Source organism: Pongo pygmaeus, chromosome 7 (genome assembly GCF_028885625.2).
Source record: "Pongo pygmaeus isolate AG05252 chromosome 7, NHGRI_mPonPyg2-v2.0_pri, whole genome shotgun sequence".
NCBI lineage: Eukaryota > Metazoa > Chordata > Mammalia > Primates > Hominidae > Pongo > Pongo pygmaeus.
This window is the reverse complement of record NC_072380.2, coordinates 137,815,055-137,842,980: the sequence shown is the minus strand read 5'-3', so window position 1 is coordinate 137,842,980 and position 27,926 is coordinate 137,815,055. Positions and strand designations below refer to the sequence as shown.

General features: G+C 38.9%; 1 protein-coding gene across 2 annotated transcripts; it reads right to left on the bottom strand.

Moving 5' to 3' along the window:
- Positions 1 to 36: 36 nt before the first annotated feature.
- SQLE (squalene epoxidase) lies at positions 37 to 24,018 on the bottom strand. 2 transcript variants are annotated; one of them, XM_054499845.2, is made up of 11 exons: positions 22,732 to 24,018; positions 18,939 to 19,191; positions 16,672 to 16,852; positions 14,950 to 15,046; positions 13,357 to 13,470; positions 13,100 to 13,271; positions 10,810 to 10,905; positions 4,209 to 4,351; positions 3,682 to 3,778; positions 1,452 to 1,539; positions 37 to 567 (listed from the first exon to the last, which is right to left on the bottom strand). In XM_054499845.2, the coding sequence occupies exons 1-11, from the start codon at positions 23,020 to 23,022 to the stop codon at positions 375 to 377; spliced, it is 1,725 nt and encodes a 574-aa protein (XP_054355820.1). In that variant the 5' UTR covers positions 23,023 to 24,018; the 3' UTR covers positions 37 to 374. The 2 variants fall into 2 exon arrangements, with proteins under 2 accessions (XP_054355820.1, XP_063525133.1); XM_063669063.1 differs by having other exon boundaries at positions 23,792 to 23,987.
- Positions 24,019 to 27,926: the final 3,908 nt, after the last annotated feature.

The following is a 27,926-nucleotide window of genomic DNA, read 5'->3' as shown; positions in this document are numbered from 1 at the left end:
AACGAGCTCACAACAAGAAACAAAAAGACACGAAAGTTCATTCTTCATTTTATTTGCATGTCCCAACAACTCATCTCAAATACTAAATTCAAAAGAAAAACTGTAGTTCTCCTCAGTATTAGCACTAATTTATGGTAATAATCATTTCTTTTAAATGTCTAACTTATTTAACCCCTTCATTTTAAATTGCAAATTAAAGCATGTATTTACATATTTATATACAAAAAACTTCAAAAACAAATTAATCCAAATCTTGGTCCAAGAGTTTCCACTTTATAAGTGGTGTGGTACTATGCTATATACATCCTCTTCCAAAAGTCTCTTAGGACTTGGTAAGTTCCAAATATTCATTCACAAATGGTTCCCCTTCAAGCTTAATGAACCATATACTTCATTTCTGAGTAAATTAGAGGAAATATTACAGAACACGCTTTGTACAATACAGCACCACTACTGAGAAGGGCTCGAGGTTTTGTAATCCAAGGTTCTGACTTAAAGCAAAAATACACGGCATAGATTGCAACAGCAAAGAAGTGTCCGATTAAAACTAGAGGGTTAGGAGACAATCTGTAATAGAAAAAAATACATATTGGTAAGACTCAGAAACTAAAATTTACTCCAACGGTTCCAATTACATATAATCTACGAAGCTCAACAAACATCCTACTTTTTTTTTTTACCCAAGCATCATAATTCTGCATCAAACATTCTACATTTTAGAGGACTTTACAAATATGTCTGCATGTTAAGTTTGATGGCAGGGGCAACACCCCCCCCCCCTTTTTTTTTTTTAAGAAAAAATACTTAGAATATGTCCCTTTCAGAGAAGCTAGTAACTCCTATAACTCTAGTTTACAAAAGTCATATATTTTTAGCTGTTTTGTTTATTCATCCTGAGACGCCACGCTGAAATACCTAGATGGCCTGGTCTGTTGGGATGTAGGGCTTTTAAAAATACCAATATTAACATTCAGATTATAGATTAATAAGAAATGACTCAAAGGATCACTTTGCAAATGAGAAATAACTCAATAGATTTCACTTTGTAGACTTTCCAAGAATAGTTCCACATATGTCTGTATGCTCAAAACTAATACTGGGTTGTATAAGTCCCTGTACTTCAATGAAACTAATTCTTAAATTAAAATTTCTCAATTATTCCTGGCTCCCACAGACCAGAACATATGGATAAATCCATAGGCAAAAAACAAGCTTCTATTTTAATCAAGGGTTATAGCTTCCTCTACCACCACCTTTAACTGCTGTTCCCTAGAAAGAAAACAGTACTAAATATTGCATTTCTTCATTTCTTTGGGCCACCTTCTTATTGGGATACTAATAGTTAATAAAATACCAAAATGTGTAAGGAAGAAAGATTTGCAGTAATTCATCAACTGAACAGTCATAAGAAAATCTGGTAGATTTGTATCCTCTGTGCCATCACAACTTACACAGAAAGCAGCCCAACAGGACCCGCAACACATTCACCACCAAGTTTGAAATAAAGAAAACAGGCTTTTCTTAGTTGATGCAGGGAATCTAAAATAAAATTGTAAAATAATCAAATATGTGTACACACTTATGTAGGATACTAATGATATATCAGAAAAAATGAGAAATAAACGCTACATCTTGCAGATAATTTTTCAATATCTAGTCCTAGAATTTCAACAATTTTTAAATTCCATAATCATCAATTTTTAAATTCCATAATCAGCATTATGGAGAGTAATAAAAATATGAATAAACTTTTTTCTGTTAGTAAATAACTACTAATATTTAGGTCTTGGAAGAGTTGTTTAAAAGGTACTTCCTTGATTTTGCTGTTAATTCATTAAGTGATGCAAAACTTTGGAAGCTCTTTTTAACACAATTCTAGAAACCAAATTCCCAGTCTCTAAGATGTCCAACCAGTATCTCTAACTAAGCAGTAAATTATCAAGTGAAAAGAGCTGTGAGTAGCGATAAATAATAATTTCTTATATCTATAAAGTTTTTAATACCTTTCGAAGTAACTCATAAAACCCTCACAATGTAGTGTAATCAATTGATAACCTTTTTAACCATTTAGAATCAATGTTCTGTTCAGATATGCCCAGATTTTTCTTTACAACAGATTTTAAAAAGTAAAGGATGCAACAGGTAAACTTTTGCTCCAATAAAGGTCTTTCCTCCTCCAATCTTGTAACTTTTAAAAAATGTTGTTTTGTTGGTAGATTTAAATTCATCATGTTAAGAACTCAAGAAGTTAGAAAAGCTTAGAAAAGGGAGCTCAGGAAAACTCTAAATTTAGTTCTTTTTATTTGCCCAAAACTCTAAACTTAGTTATTTTCTTTTTATTTGCCCAAAACCCTAAACTTAGTTACTTTCATTTGCCCAACCAGCCATTTTAACCTCTATGCCAATTTAGCAGAGAAATTTGTTTGGAAAAATCACAACCAGTGAGATTGGTGGGATTTTTTGTTTTTCCTCCTTAGGAAGAGTTAATGGTTATAGGAGCTACAGAAAGCACTTTTATTGTATCATCTTTTGTAATTATAACGACAGCACTTATCACTAGGGCCTCAGTCAGATCATACAAATAACTATGTAGCAAATATACTAGAGTAGTGGCATTTGAGTCAGTATTTATTCTTGAAAACTGAAAAGCCTAGTTTCATTAACCTACTATTAAACTGATGTGTACACTGCTGTGGTGAGGAGGTGGCACAGTTGCCTTTTCTCCTCCATTTCTTTTAATTTTTTGTTTGTTTGTTTTAGAAGCTGGAGTCTCACTCTGTTGCCCAGGCTGAGTACAGTGGCACTTCATACAGCTCACTGTATTTAGCTCACTGTATATAGCTCACTGTATATAGCTCACTGTAGCCTCAAACCCCTGGCCCTAAGTGATCCTCCCACCTCTGCCTCCCAAATAGCTGGGACTACAGGCACACGCCACCATGCCTTGCTAATTTTTTAATTTTTTGTAGAGATGGGGTCTTGCTTTCTTGTCCAGGTTGGTGTGAAACTCCTGGCTTTAAGCGATCCTCCAGCCTTAGCCTCCTAAAGTGCTGGGATTACAGGCATGAATCATTTCACCTGTAATGAATCATTACAGGCATGAATCATTTTCCTCCACTTCTAACACTGCTTCTGCTAAGCTGTGTTTTCTCTAATCTATACATTGACCATGACCTCTCTATAATATGGAAACAGAAACAAAAGCACCAAAATAGTCCAAATAAGTAAAGGGTGAATGCACTGTTACTTGTGCTTTTCAACAGGGACAAGATTAACAGCTTGTATTCATTTTATAAAATACTACTTTAAAAAGAAATTGAAACTAATGTTAGGAAGAAAAAGACTACATTGCCTTTTAATACATGGCCAAAAACACCTTCCATCACAATCTTTTGTGTGTGGGGACAAGCATGATCTAGTCTGCACCAGAGGAATTCAAAATAATGAATATGTTACTGAGGCATTGCTATTAATATTGTCTAAGGAAATTCCACTGCCTTCCAAACTAAAACTAAAACTACAACTATTGCTCAAAATGGAATTTTTAAAAAACCACCAACTTGGGAGTTAGCAAACTCAGGTAACATTTTTACTTCTGGACAAATCACTAACTTGTTTATTCCTTTCCTGTGCTAAAAATTTGCAATTGAGTAATATTCACTAAAAAGTGTCTACACTTACCATCTGTGGCAGAAAATAATTCATAAAGAGCCTGAGCAAGGATATTCACGACAAAGGAATGAGATGTTTTTCTTGCCCAGTAAAATGATTTTTTGGCCTAAGAAAGAAATAGCTCATTTATTATATGGTAAGGATAAAAAAGCACAAACTGATGTTTATAATTCCCTCAAACTGATACTTATCCTTCTAAGGACTATCTGCAAGTAATATTGCCTTATGTTTATCATTTACAAAAAAAAAAAAAAAATCACCTTCAGAGCAATCGGTTATATGACACTGAAGCTAAATTTACAACCACTATGAGCTAAGTGGCCCATAGCAATCAAGTGTTACATAATATTCAAATTTAGAAATTCTCTAAGATTCACAGATTGCAAGTCAGGTTCTTTAAGCCTAAGCAAGATGCCTAAGAGCTATTATAAAGCATCAGGTTCCTTAGTACAGATCTCCCCATCAGAGCCCCACTGTTCTTAACCCCCAGAAATAAATCCATTTTGAGACATTTTTGTCAAAATAATTGATCTTACCTCGAAAATAGCTGCATCATCATAAAGGTCAGGGATACCCTTTAGCAGTTTTCTCCATAGTTTTATATCTTTAAAAGCAACAGTCATTCCTCCACCAGTAAGTGGATGCCTCATATTATATGCATCTCCCAAAAGAAGAACACCTATGAAGAGAGGTAAGGAAGATTTTATCTTAGCGCATCCCTTGAGACAAAACAAAGAGAAAAGGACAACTCAATGTATAAAGATTACTGATGTAAGCTAATAATAAGAAAAATGTGAAAATACATGGAAACAAATCATGATTAAAATTTGCTGAGGCAAAAATTCAACAGTTGTTTGAATCAATATTGGGTACCTAATAAGTGGCCAGGCACTGGGGATACAGTAATAACAAGAGTGTGGACTCTGCCCTCATGAAGCTCATGTACAAACCTAATGACAAGTCCAATAATGGCAATACATTTATAAGGCCTCCTTAAAATATGAAGAAAATAAAAAGAATCTACAGGTATCCAGGTATACAAAGCAAGTCCTCTGGCAATCATCCCCCTCCCACACAGGAAAGCACCTTCATAAGAACCAAAAGTCAGCCTGGGTACCAGCTTGGCCAGTGAGACAGAGCACCAAGTGGGTTCCTGGGGTCCCTGATTCCAGGTCTTGGCACCTGGACAGCATTTTTGGATCCATCCTGGGTGAGACGGGAGCCCATTGTCCTGAAGAGAGAGACCCAGGTCTGGCGGCATTCACCACCAGCTGACTGAAGAGCCCTGGAGCCTTGAGTGAACACCAGCAGCAGCCAGGCAGTACTCACTGCAGGCCTGGGGCACTGGTGGCCATGGGGAGAGGCTCCTTCTGCTTGAGGAAAGGAGAGGGAAGAGTGGGAAGGAATATGTCTTGAGGTTTGGGTGCCAGCTCAGCTGCAGTAGAATAGAGCACCAAGTAGGTTCCTAAGGTTCCCAACTCCAGGCCCTGGCTCCCAGACAGCATTTCTGGACCAGTCCTGGGCCCCCAGGAGCTCACTGTCCTCAAGGGAAGGGCACAAGCCTGGCTGGATTTGTGCTGACTGTAGAGCTCTTGAGTCTGGAGGGAACATCAGCGGTGACCAGGCAGTCATCCCCACAAGCCTTTCACCAATACCCAGTGCTGTACCGGCTTCAGGTCTGACTCGGCACACGCCCAGTGGTGGTGGCCAAAGGCATACTTGTGTCACCCATCCCCCCTAGCTCCAGGCAGCTCAGCACAGAAGGACAGACTCTCTTTGTTTGGGGGAAAGTAAGGGAAGAGAACCAAGAATTCTTTTCCTGGTAATCCAGGGAATTCTCCCAGATATTACCCAAGACCACCAAGGTGGTACCTCTACAAGTCTGCAAGGGTCACAATGTTACTGGGCTTGGGGTGCCCCCTAATACAGATACGGCTGCTATGAACAAAGACTTAGATCACAACACTCACTTCCCTTTGAATACTTCGAAAGCGTTCCCAAGAAGGATAGGTACAAACAAGCCCAGACTCCGAAGACCACAATACCTAACTCATCAATGCCCAGACATTGGTGAACATCCACAGTCATCAAAACCATCCAGGAAAACATGAACTCACTAAATTAACAATAATAAATAAGGCACCAGTGACCAATCCCAGAGTAACAGAGATGTGAGCTTTCAGAGAATTCAAAATAGCTGTTTTGGAGAAGCTCAACAAAATTCAAGACAACACAGAGAAGGAACTCAGAATGCTATCAGATAAGTTTAACAAAACAACTGAAATAATTTAAAAGAAACAAGCAGAAATTCTGGAGATAAAAAATTCAATTAACTTACTGAAGAACATGGCAGAATCTCAACAGTAGAACTGATCAAGCAGAAGAAAGAATTAGTAAGCTTGAAAACAGGCTATTTGAAAATACACAGAGGAGACAAAAGAAAAAAGAATAATCAAGAATGAGGCACACCTACAAGATCTAGAAAATAGCTTCAAAAGAGCAAATCTAAGTTCTTGGCCTTTAAAAGGAGATAGAAAGATGAGGGTAGAAAGTTTATTCGAAGAAAGAATAACAGAGAACTTACCCAAATCTACAGAAAGATATCAATATTCAAGCACAAGGCTACAGAACACCAAGCAAGGATTGGTGATTGATTTAATCCAAACAAGACTAGTTCAAGCCATTTAATAATCAGACTCCCAAAGGTCAAGGATATAGAAAAGATCCTAAGAGCAACAAGAGAAAGGAAACAACAAACAATGGAGCTCTAGTATGTCTGGCAGCAGACTTAGTGGAAATCTTACAGGCCAGGAGAGAGCGGCAAGACACACTGAAAGTGCTGAAGGAAAAGAATTTTTATCCTACGATAGTATATCCAGTGAAAATATCCTTCAAACATGAAGGAGAAATAAAGACTTTCCCAGACAAACAAAAGCCGAGGGACTTCATCAACACCAAACTTTCCCACAAGAAATGCCGAAGTGAGTTCTTCAATCTAAAAGAAAAGGACATTAACGAGCAGTAAGCAATTACATGAAGGTACAAAACTCACAAAAGTTAAAAAGCAAGGAGGATAAAGTTAAAGTGCAGAGTTTTTATTAGTTTTCTCTGCTTGTTTGTGGAATCAGTTGTCATCATTTTAAAATAATGGGTTATTAGATATGATCTGCAAGTTTCATGGTAATTTCAAATCAAAAGCCTACAAGAGGTAGGCAAAAAAATTAAAAGCAAGAAATTAAAACATACTACCAGAGAAAATTACCTTCACAAAAAGGAAACAGGAAGGAAGAAAAGACGGCAAAACAATCAGAAAACAAAAACAAAATGGCAATAGTATGAACTTACCAATAATAACATTCAATGTAGCTGGACTAAACTCCACTCAAAAGGCATACGTGGCTGAATGGATTTAAAAAAAGAACCAACGATCTGTTGCCTAAAATAAACATACTTCACCTATAAAGTACACACAGAGACTGAAAATGAAGGGATGAAAAAAGATATTCCATGCAAATGGAAACCAAAAAAGAGCAGTAGTGATATTTACATCAGTAAAATAGATTTCAAGACAAAAACTATAAAAAGAGGCAAAGAAGGTCATTATATAATGATAAAGGGGTCAATTCAGCAAGAGGATGTAACAATTACATATGCACCCAATACCAGAGCACTCAGATATATAAAGGAAATATTATTAGAGCTAAGGAGATAGACCTCAATACAATCATGGCTGAAGACTTCAACACCCCACCTTCAGCACTGAATAGATCATCCAGACAGATAAACAACAAAGAAACATCAGACTTCAACTGGACGACAGGCTAAACAGACCTAACAAATATTCACAGAACATTTCATCCAACAACTGCAGAATACACATTCTTCTCCTCAGCAAATGGATCATTCTCAAGGATAGATCACGGGTAGGCCACAAAACAAGGCTTAAAAAAATTCAAAAAACAACTGAAATCACATCAAGTATCTTCTCTGACCACAATGGAATAAAACTAGAAATCAGTACTATGAGGAACTTTGGAGACTATACAAACACATGGAAATTAAACCATATGCTCTTGAATGACCAGTGGGTCAATGAAGAAATTAAGAAGTAAATATAAAAATTTCTTGATAGAAATAAAAATGCAAAGACAATATATAAAACCTGTGAGACACAGCAAAAGCAGTACTTAAAGGGAAAGTTTTTAGCAATAAGTGCCTACATCAAAAAAGCAGAAAAACATCAAATAAACAACCTAACAGTGCATCTCAACCAGAAAAGCAAGAGCAAACCAAACGCCAAATTAGTAGAAAATAATAAAGATCAGAGCCAAAATAAATGAAATGAAAAAAATACAAAAGATAACAAAAGGAAAAGTTGGTTCTTTGAAAAGATAAAATCAGCAAACCTTTAAGACAAACTAAGAAAAAAGAAAGAAAACCCAGTTAACTCCTTTTACTGTTCCTATGTCAGCAAATGGCCGGCAAAACTATCTAAGCCAGAAACCTGGAATTTACGTCAAGAGATTTCACTCTCTTATTACAATATCCAAATCATCACATTTTGTACATTCTACATCCTAGATATTACCCAAATTTATTCATTACCTTTCATTTTACAATCCCAGTTCTGGCCTTTTATCATCATTGACAGAATAATTAATCTTAGTATATGTTTTACTGGACTTTCCTCCAAACCATCCTCCACAAAAATGTCAAGAGTATATTCCTGAAATAAAAGTTTAATCACGCCACTGCCTCTTTAAGAAAATTCCATTTACAAAAGTATCAAAAAAGGTAAAATACTTAGGAATAAATTTAACAAAAGAAATGCAAAACTTATACTCTGAAAATTACAAAATATTGTTGAAAGAAACCCTTACCTTTTAGTCAAGGGAATTTTGACCACAATGGCAAGAAAATTCACTGGGGAACAAATAGTCTTTTCAACAAATGATACTGGGACAACTGAATATCCACACACAAACAAATCAAGCTGGACCCCTTCCTCTCAACAGACACAAAATTTAACTCAAAATGGATCAAAGACCTAAATTTAAGAGGTAGAACTATAAAACTCTTAGAAGAAAATATAGGAGTAACGGGCCAGGCATGGTGGCTCGTGCCTGTAATCCCAGGACTTTGGGAGGCTGAGGTGGGTGGATCACCAGAGGTCAGGAGTTTGAAACCAGCCTGGCCAACATGGTGAAACCCCGTCTCTACTAAAAATACAAAAATTAGCTGGGCACAGTGGCGAGCACCTATAATCCCAGCTACTCAGGAGGCTGAGGCAAGAGAATTGCTTGAACCTGGGAGGCGGAGGTTGCAGTGAGCCGAGATCGCACCATCGCACTCCAGTCTGGGCAACAACAGCGAAACTCCATCTCAAAAAAAAGAAAAAGAAAAAGAAAAAGAAAATATAGGAGTAAATCTTTTTGACCTTAGATTGGACAAGGCGTTCCTAAATATGACATCGAAAGCACAAGCAACAAAAGAAAAAATAAACATGAAAATTTAAACCATTTGTACTTCAATGGAAACCATCAAGAAGAATGGAAAGAAAACCCACAGAATGAGAAAAATTTTGCAAATCACGTATCTAATAAGGGACTTGTATCTAAAATATATAAAGGACTCTTGAAAGTCAACAATAAATTTTAAATCTGCCCAATTAAAAAATACGCAAAGTCTAAATATACATTTCTCCAAACAACAAATGGCCTATATGCATATGAAAAGATGTTCAACATCATTATCTACGAGAGAAATGCAAATCAAAAGCACAATGATAAAAGGCCTAGTTCACACCTACTAGGATGGCTATGCATACAAAGATAATACAAGTGTTCACTGACAAGGATGTGGAGAAATTAGAACTCACACACTGCTGAAAGGAATGTAACTGGGACAGCTATTTTGGAAAACAAGTCTAGCAGCTCCTCAAAAAGTTAAACATGAACTACTATGTAATCCAGCAATACCACTCTTGGGTATATACCCAAGAAAAATGAAAATATATGTCCACACAAAAACTCGCACACAGATGTTCATAGCAGCATTGCTTGTAATAACCAAAAAGTAGAAACAACCCAAATATCTATCAATTGATGAATGGCTAAACAAAATGTAATATAGCCACACAATGGAAGATTATTTGGCCATAAAAACAAATGAAGAACTGAAACATGCTACAACATGAATGAACCTCAAAAACATTGTGCTAAATGAAAAGCCAGTTCCAAAGGGCTTTACTATACAATGCCTTTAGGAAACATCCCAAATAGGCAAATCTAGACACAGAAAGTAAATTAGGGGTAGCCTAGGGCTGAGTGTTGGGAGGAAATGGGGAGTGAATACCAATGGGTACGGGGTTTCTTTGGGCAAGATAAAAATGTTCTAAATTTGATTGTGGTGGTGATGCACACACTGTGAATATACTAAAAAAAAATAATTGTACTGCACACTTTAAATGGGCAAACTGATTTGTGAATTACGTATCAATACAGTTAGTAACAAGAAAACACTTCAAATGGCTTTCCATTGTCTGTAAGATTAAATGTTAATGGTCTGTCTACCACTCTGACACCCACCCTATGCTCCTGTCATAGGAAACTGCTTGAGTTCCTTGAAAGTGCCACCATTTCTCATCGCTTGGCAATGTTATTCCATCTACCTAGAAGTTCCTCATCTTACTGTCCACCTCATGAACTCCCACTCATCGTCCAGGTCCAAGGTCCTTTGTTTCCACTGTTTCCTGAACAACATCCTCCCTAACTACCCCTCCCATTTCACAAGCTTTCCTCCCTGCTCTGGACACTCCTTGACACTGAATCTGTGGGTTTTATTACAAAATTTATCAACAGTGTTGTAAAATTATCTGTCTACATTCCTAAGTAGAAAATTGCCTTCTCTAGGTCAAGGTCAGTTTTTTACCTGTTGTTTCCCTGACTAGCACAGTACTTCTATACACTCAATGTTAATAACTAAATAGATCATAAAACTAATTTTGGTATTAATAATGCACTAATCCACAGTAACAAACTATCTGTCCCAGATGTTATTCGTAACGGTATAAATTTAATCATATATTTGTCATTTGGAATACTGATTCCTTTATAAAATAAGCCCAAAAAATAATACCTCGTTTCTTCACTGATGAAGGAGGAAGGAAGCTTGCTGGCATGGACCTCAGATGAGAATTGTCAGTGGCTTCTAAGAATGGTTCTTTCAGGTGATCTGCAATAAATCCCACCCACCCAAAGAAATGGTTTACAACACTTCAATTTCAAAGTATCACATATTTTCTTATCAAGTATAAACAAATGCCTGCTATACATCTGTTATGGTTGTTACATATATCCCTTGTGATAAATCAAGAACTAATTATTTCATTAATAAAATTATTCATTAAGCACTTAGCTATTAATGCTAAGGAATGACTAAGGAATCTAAGAACATTAATATAAACATACATACAACTGAATGAAAAAGCAATGAGGCAAATTCAGATGAAATGAAACAGGGAGAAAACCACCTACCTTTCTTCCAAATGTTAACAGACTACTGTCATATTTAATATTTAATGTATTATAATCAATATATTCTTGTAATAATCAGATGAAATACACTACCAATTCACAAACAGCAGGAGGGTATGTACACTAGAAAAAGAATTTGAGGCCAGCCCTACCTCTGAGCTTCAATTTCTTCATCTATAAAAATGAAATGGTTGGATCAGCTCATCTCTGAGATACTTCCAAGCAAGCTTTAAATTTCTGTGCTACTTATATAGAAAATGAACTGTCATACAATTCCCAGTGTGATCTGGGAATAGAGAAGCAGAAGAAGCCTCTGTTAAAAATTATTCCATTCATATTAAGGAGTAGAATCTTGGTAATCTAACTAATATTAATATAAACCTACCAATGGTTTCTCTCCATAATTTCAGGGCACTCTACTCCAATTAACCTCTGGATTGGAAAAAAGAAAAAAAAAGAAAAACCACCATATTTACAATAAAAGAAAAATAAATGCTAAAAATATCAGGTAATGGATGACCCTTTTCATAAATATTCATAATTTCCCCATCTGACAGCTTCAAAAGTGGCTTAACTAAATGAAAATTTATTGAAATGTTTCCATGTACACGTTGAAAATGTCATTATTTAAAATCTAAGTTTGCCCACTTCATTTCACTTCATTTCTGTTAATAATTTGTTACTAAAGTGGTTTCCCCTAGTTTAAAAAATAACTTGAAAAAAACAGAATATTTAAACAAAATGTACTCATACCAAAAATAGTTTCCTATTACTCTAATCATATCATAATTGACAATCAGGGTTTCCCTTCAATTTTATCAAAATTCTTAAATTTTTTTTACCTTTCTTTCCTGTATCATCCCATTCTCAAAAAAAGATCCTAAAAACTGTACCATGAAAACTTTAAATTTGTGAAAAAGTAATTTTTATTAATGTTTTTACAAATCTATCTAAATCTCATGAAGCCTTTATATTCAACTCAAAACTAACATGATCCTGAAGATCCCTTACAATTCTCACATTCTGCGGACAGGGTATGTCTGTTCAAACAGGCACATATGAGCCAGACAGACCTGGTATCAACCCTGGTTCTGCCATTACTAATAGTTTATACTTGGAGGAGCTAACTAATCTCTCTGAACCTTAGTTCTCCCATCTGTAAAATGAGAATAATGATAATGCCTACCTCACAGAGTGGTTACATAGATTAAATGAAATTATGTTTGCTAAACACTTTATAGTAAGCATTCAAGAAATGGTAGCTATCATTACTACAAAAACCAAGCACAAAAATATTTAGGTATAAGAGATATTTAAAGAATTCAGAGACAGATTCCTGTCCAGAGACTACCTTTAAAAATACCATATATGCCAATAAAAACAATTATTCTAAAAACTATGCTATTATGTGACAAAAACATATCAAAACTTTTTTTTTTTTGAGATGGAGTTTCGCTCTTGTTGCCCAGGCTGGAGTGCAATGGTGCGATCTCGGCTCACCGCAACCTCTGCCTCCCGGGTTCAAGCGATTCTTCTGCCTCAGCCTCCTGAGTAGCTGGGATTACAGGCATGCGCCACCACACCCGGCTAATTTTGTATTTTTAGTAGAGACAGGGTTTCTCCATCCTGGTCAGGCTGGTCTTGAACTCCCAACCTCAGGTGATCTGCCCACCTCAGCCTCCCAAAGTGCTGGGATTACAGGCATGAGCCACTGTGCCCGGCCCGAAACTCTTTTTTTTAGTTTGGGAGTTTGTTTTGCTTTTTTTATGTGCTAGTTTAAATAGTTCAGTTCCAGAATATCTGGTTGACTGGATGAATGTTTCACCTGCCATCCTTATCTCTGGCCTATTTTAGACAAAGCTTTTGTAAGAACTGAAGATGCTATTTCTTACCAGGTATTTGTGGGTAAATTTTTTCAACCATGTATTCTCTTAAATTCCTTGGCATTTCTCCTCTAACGTCAACAAGTACTCGAGTTTCACTGGATGAAATCTGGTAGATGAGAACTGGACTCGGGTTAGCTAAAATAAGTTCAGCATGATTTGCTTTAAACTGTGGTGCATTCTAAAAAAATAAAAAGAAATGTTTTAATAATTTTCAAATTTCAAGTTTCTTTTATTGAAATTACAATAACACACTCTTACAGTACCTTCATAAGAAAGCCAACAAAATGAGATGATACAGAAACTTTATTGGAGACCAGGCTTTTCCTGAACTTGGAGAAAAGCCCATCTGCAACAACAGTCAATGGAGCATGGAGTTCCTATAACAGAAATGAAGACTACTCAGTTTAGTAGTCAGAAACACACAGTAAAAAAAGCCATTCTTAAAAAATGTGCGTGAAGAGATTTAGATATATTATCAGATAGCATTATAGAGAGTAGTTGAAGATAATACTATTGAAGAAACTGTTATGTGGGCTTCAGATAACGCATGAGCAGTGTTTGTTTAGACACTTCCTCTGAGTCCCTGAGGATAATCTCCCTTTGTAGCCCTCCCATGCAAACCATCTGGGATTACTCTCCACTTTGACAGACAATGGGGGAAACAACTACAAGGCAGGCATGTAACACAGAGCAGTGAATCTCATTACAAATTCCAGGGACTAGCCAGATTCTTTCATTCTAAAATTTTCTAACTTCATATAGTGCTTTTAGTCAGCAGCTAGGGCTCAGAAGAATTTTTGTACAAATGACTACATGTATTTATAATACTACAACATGAGCAGAGAAAACACTCCAGTCACCTTCATTAGAGTACAATTTCTAACAGGTGGTAACCCTATGGGGAGCAGTCCAGAATTACATGTTTTTTAACTACGATAAATTTTTTTAAAAAAAAGGAAAAATTGGCTGCGTGCGGTGGCTCACGCCTGTAATCCCAGCACTTTGGGATGCTGAGGTGGGCAGATCACCTGAGGTTGGAAGTCCAAGAGCAGCCTGACCACCATGGAGAAACCCCGTCTCTACTAAAAATACAAAATTAGCCAGATGCAGTGAAGCATGCCTGTAATCCCAGCTACTCAGGAGGCTGAGGCAGGAGAATCGCTTGAACCCAGGAGGTGGAGGTTGCAGTGAGCCGAGATCGCGCCATTGCACTCTAGCCTGGGCAACAAGAGTGAAACTCCGTCTCAAAAAATAAAACAAAATAAAATAAAAGGATAAATTGTTTTTAAAAAGAGTCTCTTACTGTTGCCTGAGTTAAATTGCTCATTTTGTCTGAATCATTTCTTTTATGTTGAATCTTGCCTTCTTTCCCCTGCTAGTTCCCCTCTGCTTCTCTGCTGAGGTATATTACTCAGTTTCAAAAACTATTCATATTAGTTCTGTTTAAAAAGCTTTTTGCATAGCATTCTGAGGTCCTCTAAAGAACAATGTGTTGCAATCTGAAACCCATCCTGTTGCATAGGGCTTAGAAAGAACTCAGTCCATTTGATAAATAACACAGGCTGAGTATCTCTAATCCAAAAATCTGAAATCCAAAACTTCTTGAGCAGCAATGTGACAAAAAAAATACTCATTAGATCATTTCAAATTTCAGATTTTCGGATTAGTGGTGCTCAACTGGTAAGTATAATGCAAACATCTGAAAAAAATAAAAAATCTGAAACACTTCTGATCCCTAGCATTTCAGATAAGAGATACTCAACATGTAAACTGGTAAGCCTACTTTTTTAAAGAGGTAAGTGAAAAAGCAGGAAAAACAACATCTCTTAGGAAGAGGTGACATTTGGTATTCTCACCTTGATATCTCCAGTCTCTTTATCCTTGTACTGAACTCCCATCACAACATCATCTTCCTCTAATAACTGTAACACAACACCTTCAATAAACTTTGCACTAAAAAATAAAAAAAAAAATACATTTCTAAAGCAGCACATTTCAGCAATTTAAATTAAACATAAATTCCTTATCTCCAGTTTATCCATATAAACTGGACACGCATGTCTGTGCAAACACGTGTCCAATGTGTGGTTTTTATTTTCTAATTTATCAACATTTAATACATATTACTAATGTAATGATTTTAAAAATATCTTAAAAAGTAACATTGGATTTTTATCTTAATTTGTTAAAAAATAAAATATAGGCAGAGAAACTTTACATACCCTCATACGTTCATACACAGATGGGCAAACAAGAATTGGAATGCATCCTGCAAACTGTTAAGAGTAATTATTTCTGGCCGGGCGTGGTGGCTCACACCTGTAATCCCAGCACTTTGGGAGGCCAAGGTGGGCGGATCACAAGGTCAGGAGATCAAGGCCATCCTGGCCAACATGGTGAAACCCCGTCTCTACTAAAAATACAAAAATTTGCCAGGCATGGTGGCATGTGCCTGTAATCCCAGCTACTCGGGAGGCTGAGGCAGGAGAATTGCTTGAACTCGGGTGGCAGAGGTTGCAGTGAGCCGAGATTGCAACACTGCACTCCAGCCCAGGTGACAGAGCGAGACTCAGTCTCAAAAAAAAAAAAAGAGTAATTATTTCTAGTCAGAAAGATCACAGGTAATTTTTATAATCTTTATATTTGGGAGTATTTTTCCATTTTCTTTTTTTGAGACGGAGTCTCGCTCTGTCACCCAGGCTGGAGTGCAGTGGCGCTATCTTGGCTCACTGCAACCTCCACCTCCTGGGTTCAAGCAATTCTCCTGCCTCAGCCTCCCAAGTAGCTGGGACTGCAGGTGCGTGCTACCATGCCTGGCTAATATTTTTTTATTTTTAGTAGAGACGGGATTTCACCATATTGGCCAGGCTGGTCTCGAACTCCTGACCTCGTGATCTGCCCACCTCAGCCTCCCAAAGTGCTGGGATTACAGGCATGAGCCACCGCGCCTGGCCGATTTTTCCATTTTCATACAGTGAACATACTCTTCTTCCATGGATATCAAGTCTTTTTAGTCCGAAGGATAAGTCCACTTACTTCTTCACTTGCTTTGTCAATACTTTAGTCTGTGTCAGTCTCATGAGGGTTCTCACGCTTAAAACTTCTTCAATTAGTGTTTTAAAGGTTACTGGTAAATGTAAGTTAATAAACAAGAGAAGAAGCCAGTCCTAACAGACTGGGTCTTTAGTGAGAATGAAACAGGGATTTCTCCTTGCAGTTTTGTATCCTAACTTCTAATAGAAAGTATCATAACCACAAACCCAAACTCCAAAATGTGCACAAATGGACTTATGCCTTAGTTACAAATATATCCTCTAAATTCCAATCACATAAAAATTATGTAATTTTCATTTAGTCAAAGGAGAACTCTTCATAGTTCCATGTCAAAGGAAAATTCTCTATATGATATTCTTAACAAAAGCACTGAATATCTAATACTCTTCTGTTTATTTTAATATACATATGTTCTAGACTATGCCCCAAAAATTCATTAAAATTTATAAAATCTTATTTGTACAAAGGTCAAATTTAAATGTATTGATTCTTTAGTAGTTATATATTTGAAACTGTGGTCTTACTTGGGCTCTGCCATAGCTGCTTTCCGGAGACTCATGATGAATCTTCCATGATGGAAAGCTCTTCCACTCTGCACTTGATTGTTTTCTGACAGGGGGTAAGGAATCTGAACCTCTGATTTGCTTTCCTGATCATGAATCATGTAACCATTTACAATCTGGGCATCAAGACCTTCCACTGTATCTGCAAAGCAATCGAGTTCAAAACAATCAATTCTGTTAACACACGCAGCGTTAAACTAAGAACCAAAGAGTACACACACACATCAAAAATGAGTCTCTGCCTTCAAATCTGGAGAACTGAACAAAACTAATGTAACTATTTTAGAAACCGTGATGCTTCTGGAAGTCAATGAGAGTCTTAGCAAATCTGTAATATCATTTAAAGATAACAACATAACTATTTCAGGTCTGTAATTCCACTTCACTTCAGAAAGAAAATGCAACACGAAATAAACCATAATCCTCTCCTGAGTAAACCTGTTCTGCCATAAAGATATAGGAACACATTCAGTACTTCTTAACACTTCTTTCAATGTATGAATATGTAGATTTGTCACCAAAAGGAAATAAAAAGAAAATAAAACCAGGTATGGAAACTCAAAAAAAACCCCCAATTTATATATAATGACTGAATATATGAAAAAGTAGATTTTCCAAACCAAATGGAAAGGGTAGAGTTATCCCCCAGCTGTTGATGATTACATACTATCCATCAAAATTGACTCAGGACAAACCACAAAGAACTTTTTAGTACATCAAATAATGTAAATGGCAGCAAACAAAACACTGAATTCATCAGAATCATGTAAAAATTGCTTTCTTAAATCTAAAGCAGCAAAAGCAGTTGAAAAATAAAAAACTTTCAATAGAAAATATAACATTTTTAAAGTGCCAACCGAAAATCAGAAAGTTAAAAAATTTTAAAAATAAAAACTAAAACAATACTTTGGGAAAGACATATGAAATAGAACAAAAGACTAATACGTGTATATATAATAAAATTTACTCATTAAAAACCACTGGAAAAATATTATGATGCCAATAGTAATGGACAAAAACATGTATGGATGATTCATATAAAGCAATATAGAAACAGAACAAATCAGAAAAAATGTTCAAATGATAAAAAAAAATTAAGTAAAAATTGAAATAGGACACCATCAAAATCACTGATGAAATTATGATAAAACTGATAAATTCATATATTACTGGTGATACTATGAACTAATATTATATTTTAGAAAATATAACAATAATTATCAAGAACCATGAAGAAATTAGCATCCTTCAATGTAATAATCTTACTCTTGGAAATCCATGTAAGAAATTCATCCTAAAGATATAATATTTAATAATCTTTAAAGTTACATGCAAGAATAGGTTCACTATAGTGTTACCTAAAAAAGGATAACTGAAAATAACCTAAACATTCATCTAAGTTTGAAAAGTGAAGTACATTATGAAGTCAACTGAAAAACAACTGTTTGGGCTTAAAATGATAATGATAAAGAATGGTTAACAGTATTGGAAATATGTTTCTGTCAAGTGAAAAAGTGGACTCTAGTATATATATTAGTGACATAAAATGTTCAAATATGGTATTGACTGGATGTCTGTGTCCTCCCAAAATTCCTAAGCTAAAACTCTAATCCCCAATGTGATGATATTTGGAGATGGAGCCTTTAGGAGGTGATTAGGTCATGAGGGTAGACTCTCATGATAGGATTAGTGCCCTTGGGAAAAAAAGACAGGGGAGGGCTTGCTTCTTTGTCTCTCTCCCACCTTCCCCACCCCACCCCACCCCACCACCCCATCCCCACACAAAGTAGACAGTGCATAAATATTTCCTAAATGAATAGTCAGTGCTTAAAAAGCACTGGTTGAAGGGATGAATGGTGCTTAAATAAAAGATTCTACGTAATAACACTGTAACAAGTATACAACATACCCTCTATAAATGACAGTTCCCTTCGCCTTTCACAAAATTTAATGCCCTCATTCTGGGATTTTCCAGTCCTTAATTTTGACCATTACAATCTTTTGGCCATTTTATTATATCTCATTAAGTCTAATTCACATCTAATCATACTATTAAATGCTTATTTTATCCTTTGCTCTCATTTTCATGCAAATTTGTTGGTAAATGAGTATAGAAAATTTTATAAATGAAAATAAAATGGAATATCTCCTTACTGGTCATAGGATGGTCTAAATGAAGAGTGCTTGTTTATACCACGTAACTCTCCTGAAAATCAATATGAACCTACCTCCAAGACCAAGGTCTTTGAGAACATGATAACCACCCGGCTGCAGGAATTCTCCAACTATTCTGTCAGGCTCTTTTAAGTCTCTCTCGATGACTGTCACCTTTCTTCCATCTCTGGAAAGCACGGCTGCCAAAGCAGAGCCAAGCACGCCAGCTCCCACGATGATAACTTCCGGGTCATTCTGAGAAGATGTTGATGTACAGGCAGCTGCTCCTATTAAGCTTGTTTCTGAAATATTGGTTCCTTTTCTGCGCTGTTTAAAAAAAAAAAAAAAAAAGGTAAACTATGTATCCAAATTTGTTAGATTCAAATCATGCTACTGCTATGTGGACACACTGGACTTTTGCATCCTAGGCTAAAGCTAGATACTAAATATTATCAAACCAAACAAATTGTTACATTTTAAAATCTAGATAATATATAAAAATCAATGATATCAAAATATTTGTTAAATAAAAGTGTGTCATATTATCCCAATAAAATTAAATACGTATTGTTTTCTAAACGTGATATTTGGAAAATGTTATACAGACATATTTAGAAATCTACACTGGGCCGAATATAATAAATGTTCATAAGGGGCTTCAAAGACTTATTATAAGGCAAACTGTATCATTAATAACTAAATTCTTCAAATATATCCTGGGAATCGACAAGATGCAGATCACTTACAACTTCTGATTTGACTTCATGTTACAAACTATTCAGCACCTTTTAGACGTTTTCTTTTGTTTTTTTTTTTGTTTGTTTGTTTGTTTGTTTGAGATGGAGTTTCGCTCTTGTTGCCCAGGCTGGAGTGCAATGGTGCAATCTCGGATCACTACAACCTCCGCCTCCTGGATTCAAGCGATTCTCCCGCCTCAGCCTCCCGAGTAGCTGGGATTATAGGCATGTGCAACCCTGCCTGGCTAATTTTGTATTTTTAGTAGAGACTGGGTTTCTCCATGTTGGTCAGGCTGGTCTTGAACTCCCGACCTCAGGTGATCCGCCTGCCTCAGCCTCCCAAAGTGCTGGGATTACAGGTGTGAGCCACCGCGCGCGGCCTTAGATATTTTCATTATTCATCTTTATTTTCTCTTTCTGGATTTTCATTCCAAAAATCTATCTTAATTTAATATCACTTTTATATGACAAAAGGATTGTCAAATCCTGCCTACCGATCTATTAACTGAAGATTATCTAAATAAACAAAACTACAAGAGAACAAATAACTCATACCGACCCTTAGATTTGACTTGTTTACAATTTTGGTCCTTGACATATAAGCACATATTTAATTTATCCCTCCTTTTTCCCCATCCTGATACTCTAAGAGATCCTAGTCAAACAGTTGGTCCCCAAAAAACGAACAAGGAAAAACATTAAACCTATCACTGGCTGAACTGACAGCAAAACTTTAACTTTGATCATAAAAAGATGCAAAGTCTTGTTTTGAGAGATTCATGACCACTAAGAACAATAGTGCACACTGGCTTTTTAAAATGAACAATTCAATTTTGTAGTATTTCTTCTTGGTAGGTGGATTCACACATTTGAATACATTTCAGATACAGAATTGCAAGGAACCACCTTCCTTGAGTTCTCTGACTTTAATGATTAAGGTAAGACTAAATGCCATTTGAAGGGGTTTTTTAAAAAAAATCAAGCAAAAAGGAAGACGAAGCCTAAAATCCTTTAGAACTTTACTCTGTGATTCTAATATCCACCCAGCATTCTTTTACCTCTATAGTGGACTGGGAATTTGTCTATTTTTTTTTTTAATTTCTCTTATCCACCCAGCATTCTTTTACCTCTATAGTGGACTGGGAATTTGTCTATTTTTTTTTTTAATTTCTCTTAGAAAAATACTTTTCTGTCCTTTACTATAAGAAGATCTCAATATTCCACTCTTCCCATTAGTATGTCTTAATGGCCAGAACTGACTATATTTAAATTACTGTAGGGGGCAGGACAAGCCCCTTTTGTCATCTTAACCAAAAATGTGCGTCTTCATTAAGTTTTTCCTGTTTTATACACACACACACACACACACACACCCTGAAAGGAGAGCTCTGGAGGAAAACAGGCCTTGCAGAGCCTGATCAGTAGAGTAAGCACTAATGGGAACTTAGTATTCAATAGATGACAATCTAACAATTCCCTGGTTCACAAAAAAATAAAGAGAAAGCCTGGAGCGTTCACAAAATGGAACCAATATTGATTGCTGGTAACCCAATTTTCCTACTCCAAAATTTCTCTACACAGCATGAAAACAGGAACAGCATTCCAGCCACCTGAACTAGAGCCCAGTGACTTTAAGGGAAATTATTTCAGACCACAATACGAAAGAGTTCAAATTAAACATTAAGGATTCTGTCTCCCTCCTTTCCCATTCCTCAAACCCACGCACCATGTCACTGAACTCAGCGCTACTCATAAGGCTCATCGTAAGAGATGTGTATTACCTCTAGGCTAATATTAACAGCTACTATTATCAGGCGGTTTTAGACTAGGTATTAACTACCAGCAAGGGTGGTTACCATTCCCGTCTAATGGAAGAGGTAACAGATTCTCACAGAAATTAAGCAATTTGCCAAAGATCTCACATCCAGAAATGGTGGCGCAAAAATTTAAAAAGCAAGTGTGGGTTTACTGCTATAGTCTCTTGCCTGATAGCCCTGCTTCCATTCTTGTACGCCTACAATCCATTCTCCATACAGCAACTGCAATGTTCTTTTTAAAAGGTAAAAGTCAGGCCGGGCGCGGTGGCTCACGTCTGTAATCTCAGCACTTTGGGAGGCTGAGGCAGGCGGATCACTTAAGGTCAGGAGTCCGAGACCAGCCTGGCCAACATGGTGAAATCCTGTCTCCACAAAAATACAAAAAAAAAAAAAAAAATTAGCCAGGAGTGGTGGCGTGCACCTGTAATCCCAGCTACTTGGGAGGCTGAGGCACGAGAATCGCTTGAACCAGGGAGGCGGAGGTTGCAGTGAGCCGAGATCACGCCACTGCATTCCAGCCCGGGCGACAGAGCGAGACTTTGTCCCAAAAAACAAAAATTTTTTAAAAAGTAAACACCAAATAAAGTTACTCCCATACTTAAAATCCTCCAGTGCTCTTGGGAGAACTCTTGGGAGAAAGCCCATACACTCATTGCCAACATGCCCTAAATGATCTGGCCTAAACTCTTCCTCCTCGTCTTCTCCCAGTGGACGCCTCTGCTCCCTTTGCAGGAATCCCAACTACACCCTTATTTGAAGACCTGGCCTTTATGTTAGGACATTACTACAAGCATTTACTCAATGCTCCAATACTCGGGGGAGGAGGACTTTGAGCCCAATGCCTGAAAATGTTGAGCATTCTCCTGCCTGCTTTTCAAACTGTTCTGTCACTTTCCCCAGTCAGCTGTCACTTCTTACAAGCAGTGGACTTACCCGCAGCAAGTTTCTTTCTTCCTCAGGCACAAATCCAATCCTTACCCAAGAATTTTTTTAAAACTTTTTCATCATGGAAAGTGGTTGTTCTTCTCCTTCAAAATGAAATTCTAACATTTCGTTCCATCTTTCATAATCAAATATCCAACCTCCATCTGAGGCTCAACCAATGCTAAATGAAAATGTTTTCACTCATTCTTAAGAAGGTCAAAGATGTAACCAAGGCACAGCAAAGAGTTTAAAATAAAAAATACATGAGAATGTATACACGCATCTAACCTGCCGCCTTTTGCAATTCAAATAAAACTTATATTTGAGTGAACCCAATCCTACTCCTAAATAAGACACTCATTCATCTGCCCGCTTTGAAATCAACCTACCCTCCTGGCCTCGAGCTGCTCCTTATTTTCTGATTCAGGGGGGGCCTTGGCCCAGAAGAAGCCAATGAAAGGCAGGCCTGAGAGAATATCCGAGAAGAGGGCGAACTGGGAGCCACTCTGCTGGCGCCCGAGGAGACCCCCGTTTCGGTGGCGACAGCGGTAGGAGAGCACCAGGCCCAGCGAGAGGAACACCAGCACGCACAACAGGACCTCCCTGTTGGCCAAAGTGATGAAGTCCCCGAACTTCTTATAAAAATAGGTGAAAGTGGCAATGCCCAGAAAAGTCCACATGGTTCCAAGGCTTCTTTGGTGGCACCGGTCAAGGCGGAGATTCTCTGCTCGGGTGGGTTTAAGGTTCTCCCCAAAATGAGGTACCAAGAGGAGCACGGGGAGCCGGCCAGACTCCAGTAAACAGTGTCCCAGGACGAGAAGTCCGATTAGACCAGTTTTTAAAAATCATATAAAGTTAGTGTAAAAGTATGTGAAGCCAAGTTGTATAGGACGTAGAAAGCAGTATTTAAAAATCGCCTGCTGCAACAGCTCCCGAGCAGACTCGCTCCTCCTCGCCCAAGCAATCCAGATATTCCCTTTTTTTCTTTTTTGATGGTGTTCCCTGAGCGGTTGCTGCGGGTGATGGATACTCTTCTGATACTGGCTCTTCGTGCTATAATTTCTTTTCTCACCAACAGCAGGTGCCCTTTCAGAAGGGAATGGGAGTGGAGCGAGGGTCACAAAAACACCTCGGCACTGGGGGAAACGTGGCCTCGCCTCTGGCGACAGCGATGGCGAGCAGCGGCCGGAAGGCACGGGGGCTGCGGGCCGGCGCGGGCTCAGAGGCTTCTTTTTCCGCGGACGGAGACACTGTACAGCTCAACCTCGGGAAAACGCCTGCGCCGACGCCGACGCCTTCTCCAACAAAAGATGGCCTCGGACTCAAGAGTACGGCTTCAGGGCAGTGCAGCCCCGACCTCGCGACTTACAGGCCTCCCGCTTAGCTGGCCCCCAGACCCGCCCACCGCGACTGCACTTCCCCACCGATGAAAGACGGTTTCCAGAGTACCTCCCTCAGACGGCGGCGGCGGCCGCTCCCGACGGCCTCACCAGCATCCCTCGTGGGCGGCGGCTCTCCCCAGCGCGGCGCGGCCCCAGTAACCAGAGTAACCGTCGCGCGCCCCCGCTCCACCCCAGGCCCCACGCGTCTCAGCCTCCTGGGCGGGCTCGGCCCAGACCAGGGACCGGGGGCGGGGCTCAGGCGCGAGTCCGCCCGTCCCGCGCGCCCCGCGTGCTGGCCCCGCCCCCCACCCCTGCTCCTGCCGCCGCCGGCCAATGAGGGCGCGCACCGCGCGGTAAGCCGAGATGGCGCTATGCCGCGTTTGGCCAATCGGATTCGGCGCAACCTGCGCGGCGACGCCCCGAAAGGCGCTAGGGCGATGTTGCGTGGTGTGGGTTGGGGCGTGGGGATGGGCGCGGGCCGGCTTCGGCGTGGGTGGGGCCAGGGATCGCCTAGGAGGCGCTCCCGGGCCCGGATCGGCGTCGGGGTCGGGGTTGGTTCATCGCAGCAGCCCCAGCTTCTGCACCCTCCCTGAACTGAGGTGTGCTCGCCTTGAGAAGCCTGGGGTGATCCGCTGCCTCAGGTCGGAACGTTTCCATTCATTCCGCTAGCATTTATTGAGCGCTTATGATGTGTCAGTCCCCGGAGTCCGAAAGAGGAATCAGACACAGCTTCCCTGCCCTGTGTATGTGGAGAGGGAGGAAGGGAGGGCCATGAGTGCGTGGAGAGCCGGACATTCCAGCTGAAGCTGGAAGAATGAGTAGGCGTTTGCCTTAAGAAGAAAAGGAGAGGACGCTCCAGGTGTTCAGGCTAGAGATACACGGATGCGCCTAGCCCCTGTTCTCTCAAGACCAGAAACGTGGGGGTGGGGGCTCGGAGGCAAAGAAGTCAAATAGTCATAGGTGTCATAGGTGTCCTGAGAAGGGGGTGGTTAGAGAGGGAGCCATGGAAACAAGAGGTGGTCCTTCCCTCGGTCTGGAGGAGTCTGGTGAGGCGCCCAGGGGGAGGTTACACGGTGTCCAGGACAAGCAGTCCGAGGGAGCAAAAGTGTGCAAAAGTCTCGGAGTGAGACAGCCCTTATTATACTACGATGAAACTTACCTAAAATTTATTGAGGCTTAAGACCTCAGTGTCTTTGCTCATCCTGTTTCTTAACTCTGGACTGCCTTCTTTAACCCCTATGATAATAGGTGTAAATCCCTTCTGCCTTTTGGAGTGTGGCTGCATTGTCACCTCTTCCACCAAATCGCCATTGACCTTCACCAAGTCACATAACTGTTTATTCATACTTTTTAATCTCTAGATTCCCTAAGGGAAGGATCTGTGTCTGATAAGATCACCCACAGCACCTAGCACAATGCTCTGCCCTTAATTTATCTTCCATAACATGTATTTAATGAATGATGAACGACACTGGCGTATAAAGGCAAGACTAGGCAACTAGAGTTAGGAGACCTAGATTCCGGCTACCGCTAACCAGCTTGTGACCTTTTAGAGATGTTACAAGTCACTCTGCCTCTGTGAGGAGAAGGCAATTTCTTCATGAAGTCTAACATCCTTTGCAATTCTACATCAGATACTTGGCAGGGTTTAAAAAAACATGGCACCTCTCATAACTTTTCACCCCCGATATTATGTTTTATCTGCTAATAAAATAATTATTTATTAAAACACCCGCACAGGCGTTCATTTGACCCTCAAAACAACTTTGATTTTTAAAATAAGGAAAATGAAAAAGAGGTTAAATGAAACCAAAAGTCAAAGTCCTGGTCTCCAAATCTTGTGGTTCTCCAATATGCATAATTATCAATAACTGCCTTGCTTTCCAAGACTTTTATTCTTTCCTCTACAATATTCCTCACTGTTACCAGTAAGTTTGGCTGTCTGAACTGACATCAAATTTAAAAGGACTCAAGAAAAGAGAATCAGTTCAATGTATGGGAAATCATTTCCTGAAGAGAATTCTTCAATAAACTGCTTATTGGTATCTGTGAGTTCTGTTTTGTTAAAACAATAGAGGAGCAGCTGACTCTTTTATTATTTTTAAATTTTATTTTATTTTTGTGACAGAGTCTCGCTCTGTGGCCCAGGCTGGAGTGCAGTGGTGCAATCTCAGCTCACTGCAACCTCTGCCTCCTAGCTTCAAGCGATTCTCCAGCCTTAGCCTCCAGGGTAACTGGGACTAGAAGTGCGTGCCACCATGCCGGCTAATTTTTGTATTTTTAGTAGAGACAGTGTTTCGCCATGTTGGCGAGGCTGGTCTCAAACTGCTGACGTCAAGTGATCCGCCCACCTGAGCCTTCCAAAGTGCTAGGATTCCAGTCATGAACCACCAAGCCCGGCCAACTGACTCTTACAGATGGGAATACAGTTATCACCAGGATGGTTGTTACCTGCTTACTCTGTACTCAAGATTATCATAAAAGGAATTTTTCTTATTAAGTAGATAATTTTTTAATCTCTGGAAAGCAACTTTCTTCATATGTTTTTATCTTCACAAAGTCATTCTTACCTGAGACCTGTCTAAAGGTCTCAATCCTTTAGGCAGTTCAAGATCCACTTCTGAATTTGGGGCAAAAAGAACTTGTAATACCTACCGCAGAGCATACTCTGAATGCCTATATCTTCTCAACTGAATTAAATGTTATACAAGCATTGCTTAAATATTTTTGAATCTTGCCATGGTTCATTTATTCAAAAACAGAAATCTGTCATTGAGACCTGAAGCGAAAGCAATGAAATGTGAGACAAAATCAGCTGCTTACTGGCAGAAAGCCATAATGCTATCAAGTAGGTACATGAGAAATACTTTCGTACAAGAGATCACACATATAGTACGGGTAGCGTTCTAAATACTTTTCACCTATTAGCTCGTTTTGGCTTCCTGACAACACTTTTAGGGAGACACTACTTTTTTTTTTTTTTTTTTTTGGAGATGGAGTCTTGCTCTTTCACCCAGGCTGGAGTGCAGTGGCCTGATCTCCACTCACTGCAACCTCCGCCTCCCGGGATCAAGCGATTCTCCTGCCTCAGCCTCCCGAGTAGCTGGGACTACAGGCGCAGGCTGCTACACCCGGCTAATTTTTGTATTTTAGTAGAGACAGGGTTTCACTGTGTTGGCCAGGCTGGTCTCCAACTCCTGAGCTGAGGCAATCCGCCCGCCTCGGCCTCCTGAGATGACAGGATTACAGGCGTGAGCCACCACACCCAGCTAAGATACTATTTTTTTAGCCCCATTTTACAGACAAGAAAACTCATTCACAGGCAAGTGGTCACAGCTAGTGACTAGCAGAGTCTGAATCCAAGCCCAGAAAATGTATGTAAGGAATTTAGGAATGTGTGACTTTTTATTTTTCTCCCCACACAAAGATCTAGTTATCTTGAAACAAACAAGCACATCTGATCTCTTTCTTAAGCTTTTGAGTTTTCACTGTTAGCCTAGTTTGGCACACCAGGCTAGATTTGTGTCTGAAGTGCCATTCTCAATGCAAGAGAAAGTCCCGCCCAGCTTTCCTCAACTACCCATGCTTTGAGACCTCAGATTAATCATCTTTTTTTCTCAAGTATTCATAATTCCACCTCTTTGTTGTAGCAGTCACTCACCAATTTGTACTATAATTATCTATTCACAATGCCTTTTCCAAGTTGTCGAAAAAGAGCTCAAGAGAGGGTTCTGAGATCTCATGCAAGAAGGAATTCAAGGCTACTAGCAGAGCGCAGTGAGAAGAGAGTTTATTAAAAGCTACTCCATTACAAAGTAGGGCATCCCCAGAGGGCAGGAGGAGGCACGTCTTGTCTTTTAAGTTTTCCTTATACAGAGATCTTATCTATGTAAAAAGCTAACCTGTGTCTACATGTAGGTGAGCAGACGGCATTACAAAATTTATTATTCTATTGATTTAAAGATAACTATCCTTGACATTCTAGTGTGTGAATACATCAAAGCTTAACTGTAATTATCTTGAAAACGTATATTGTTATGGGTATTGGGACATCTGGGCTTTCTGCTTTTGTAGGAGTGTGTCCTTGTAGGTATCTTTAGGCTGTTTCCTCAACTATAAACGTGTTGTGATTATGGGTTGCGACCGAAAAGGAATGTGCCTTGTTAGTCTCAAGATGGTGTTGATTTTTTTTTAAATTTTAT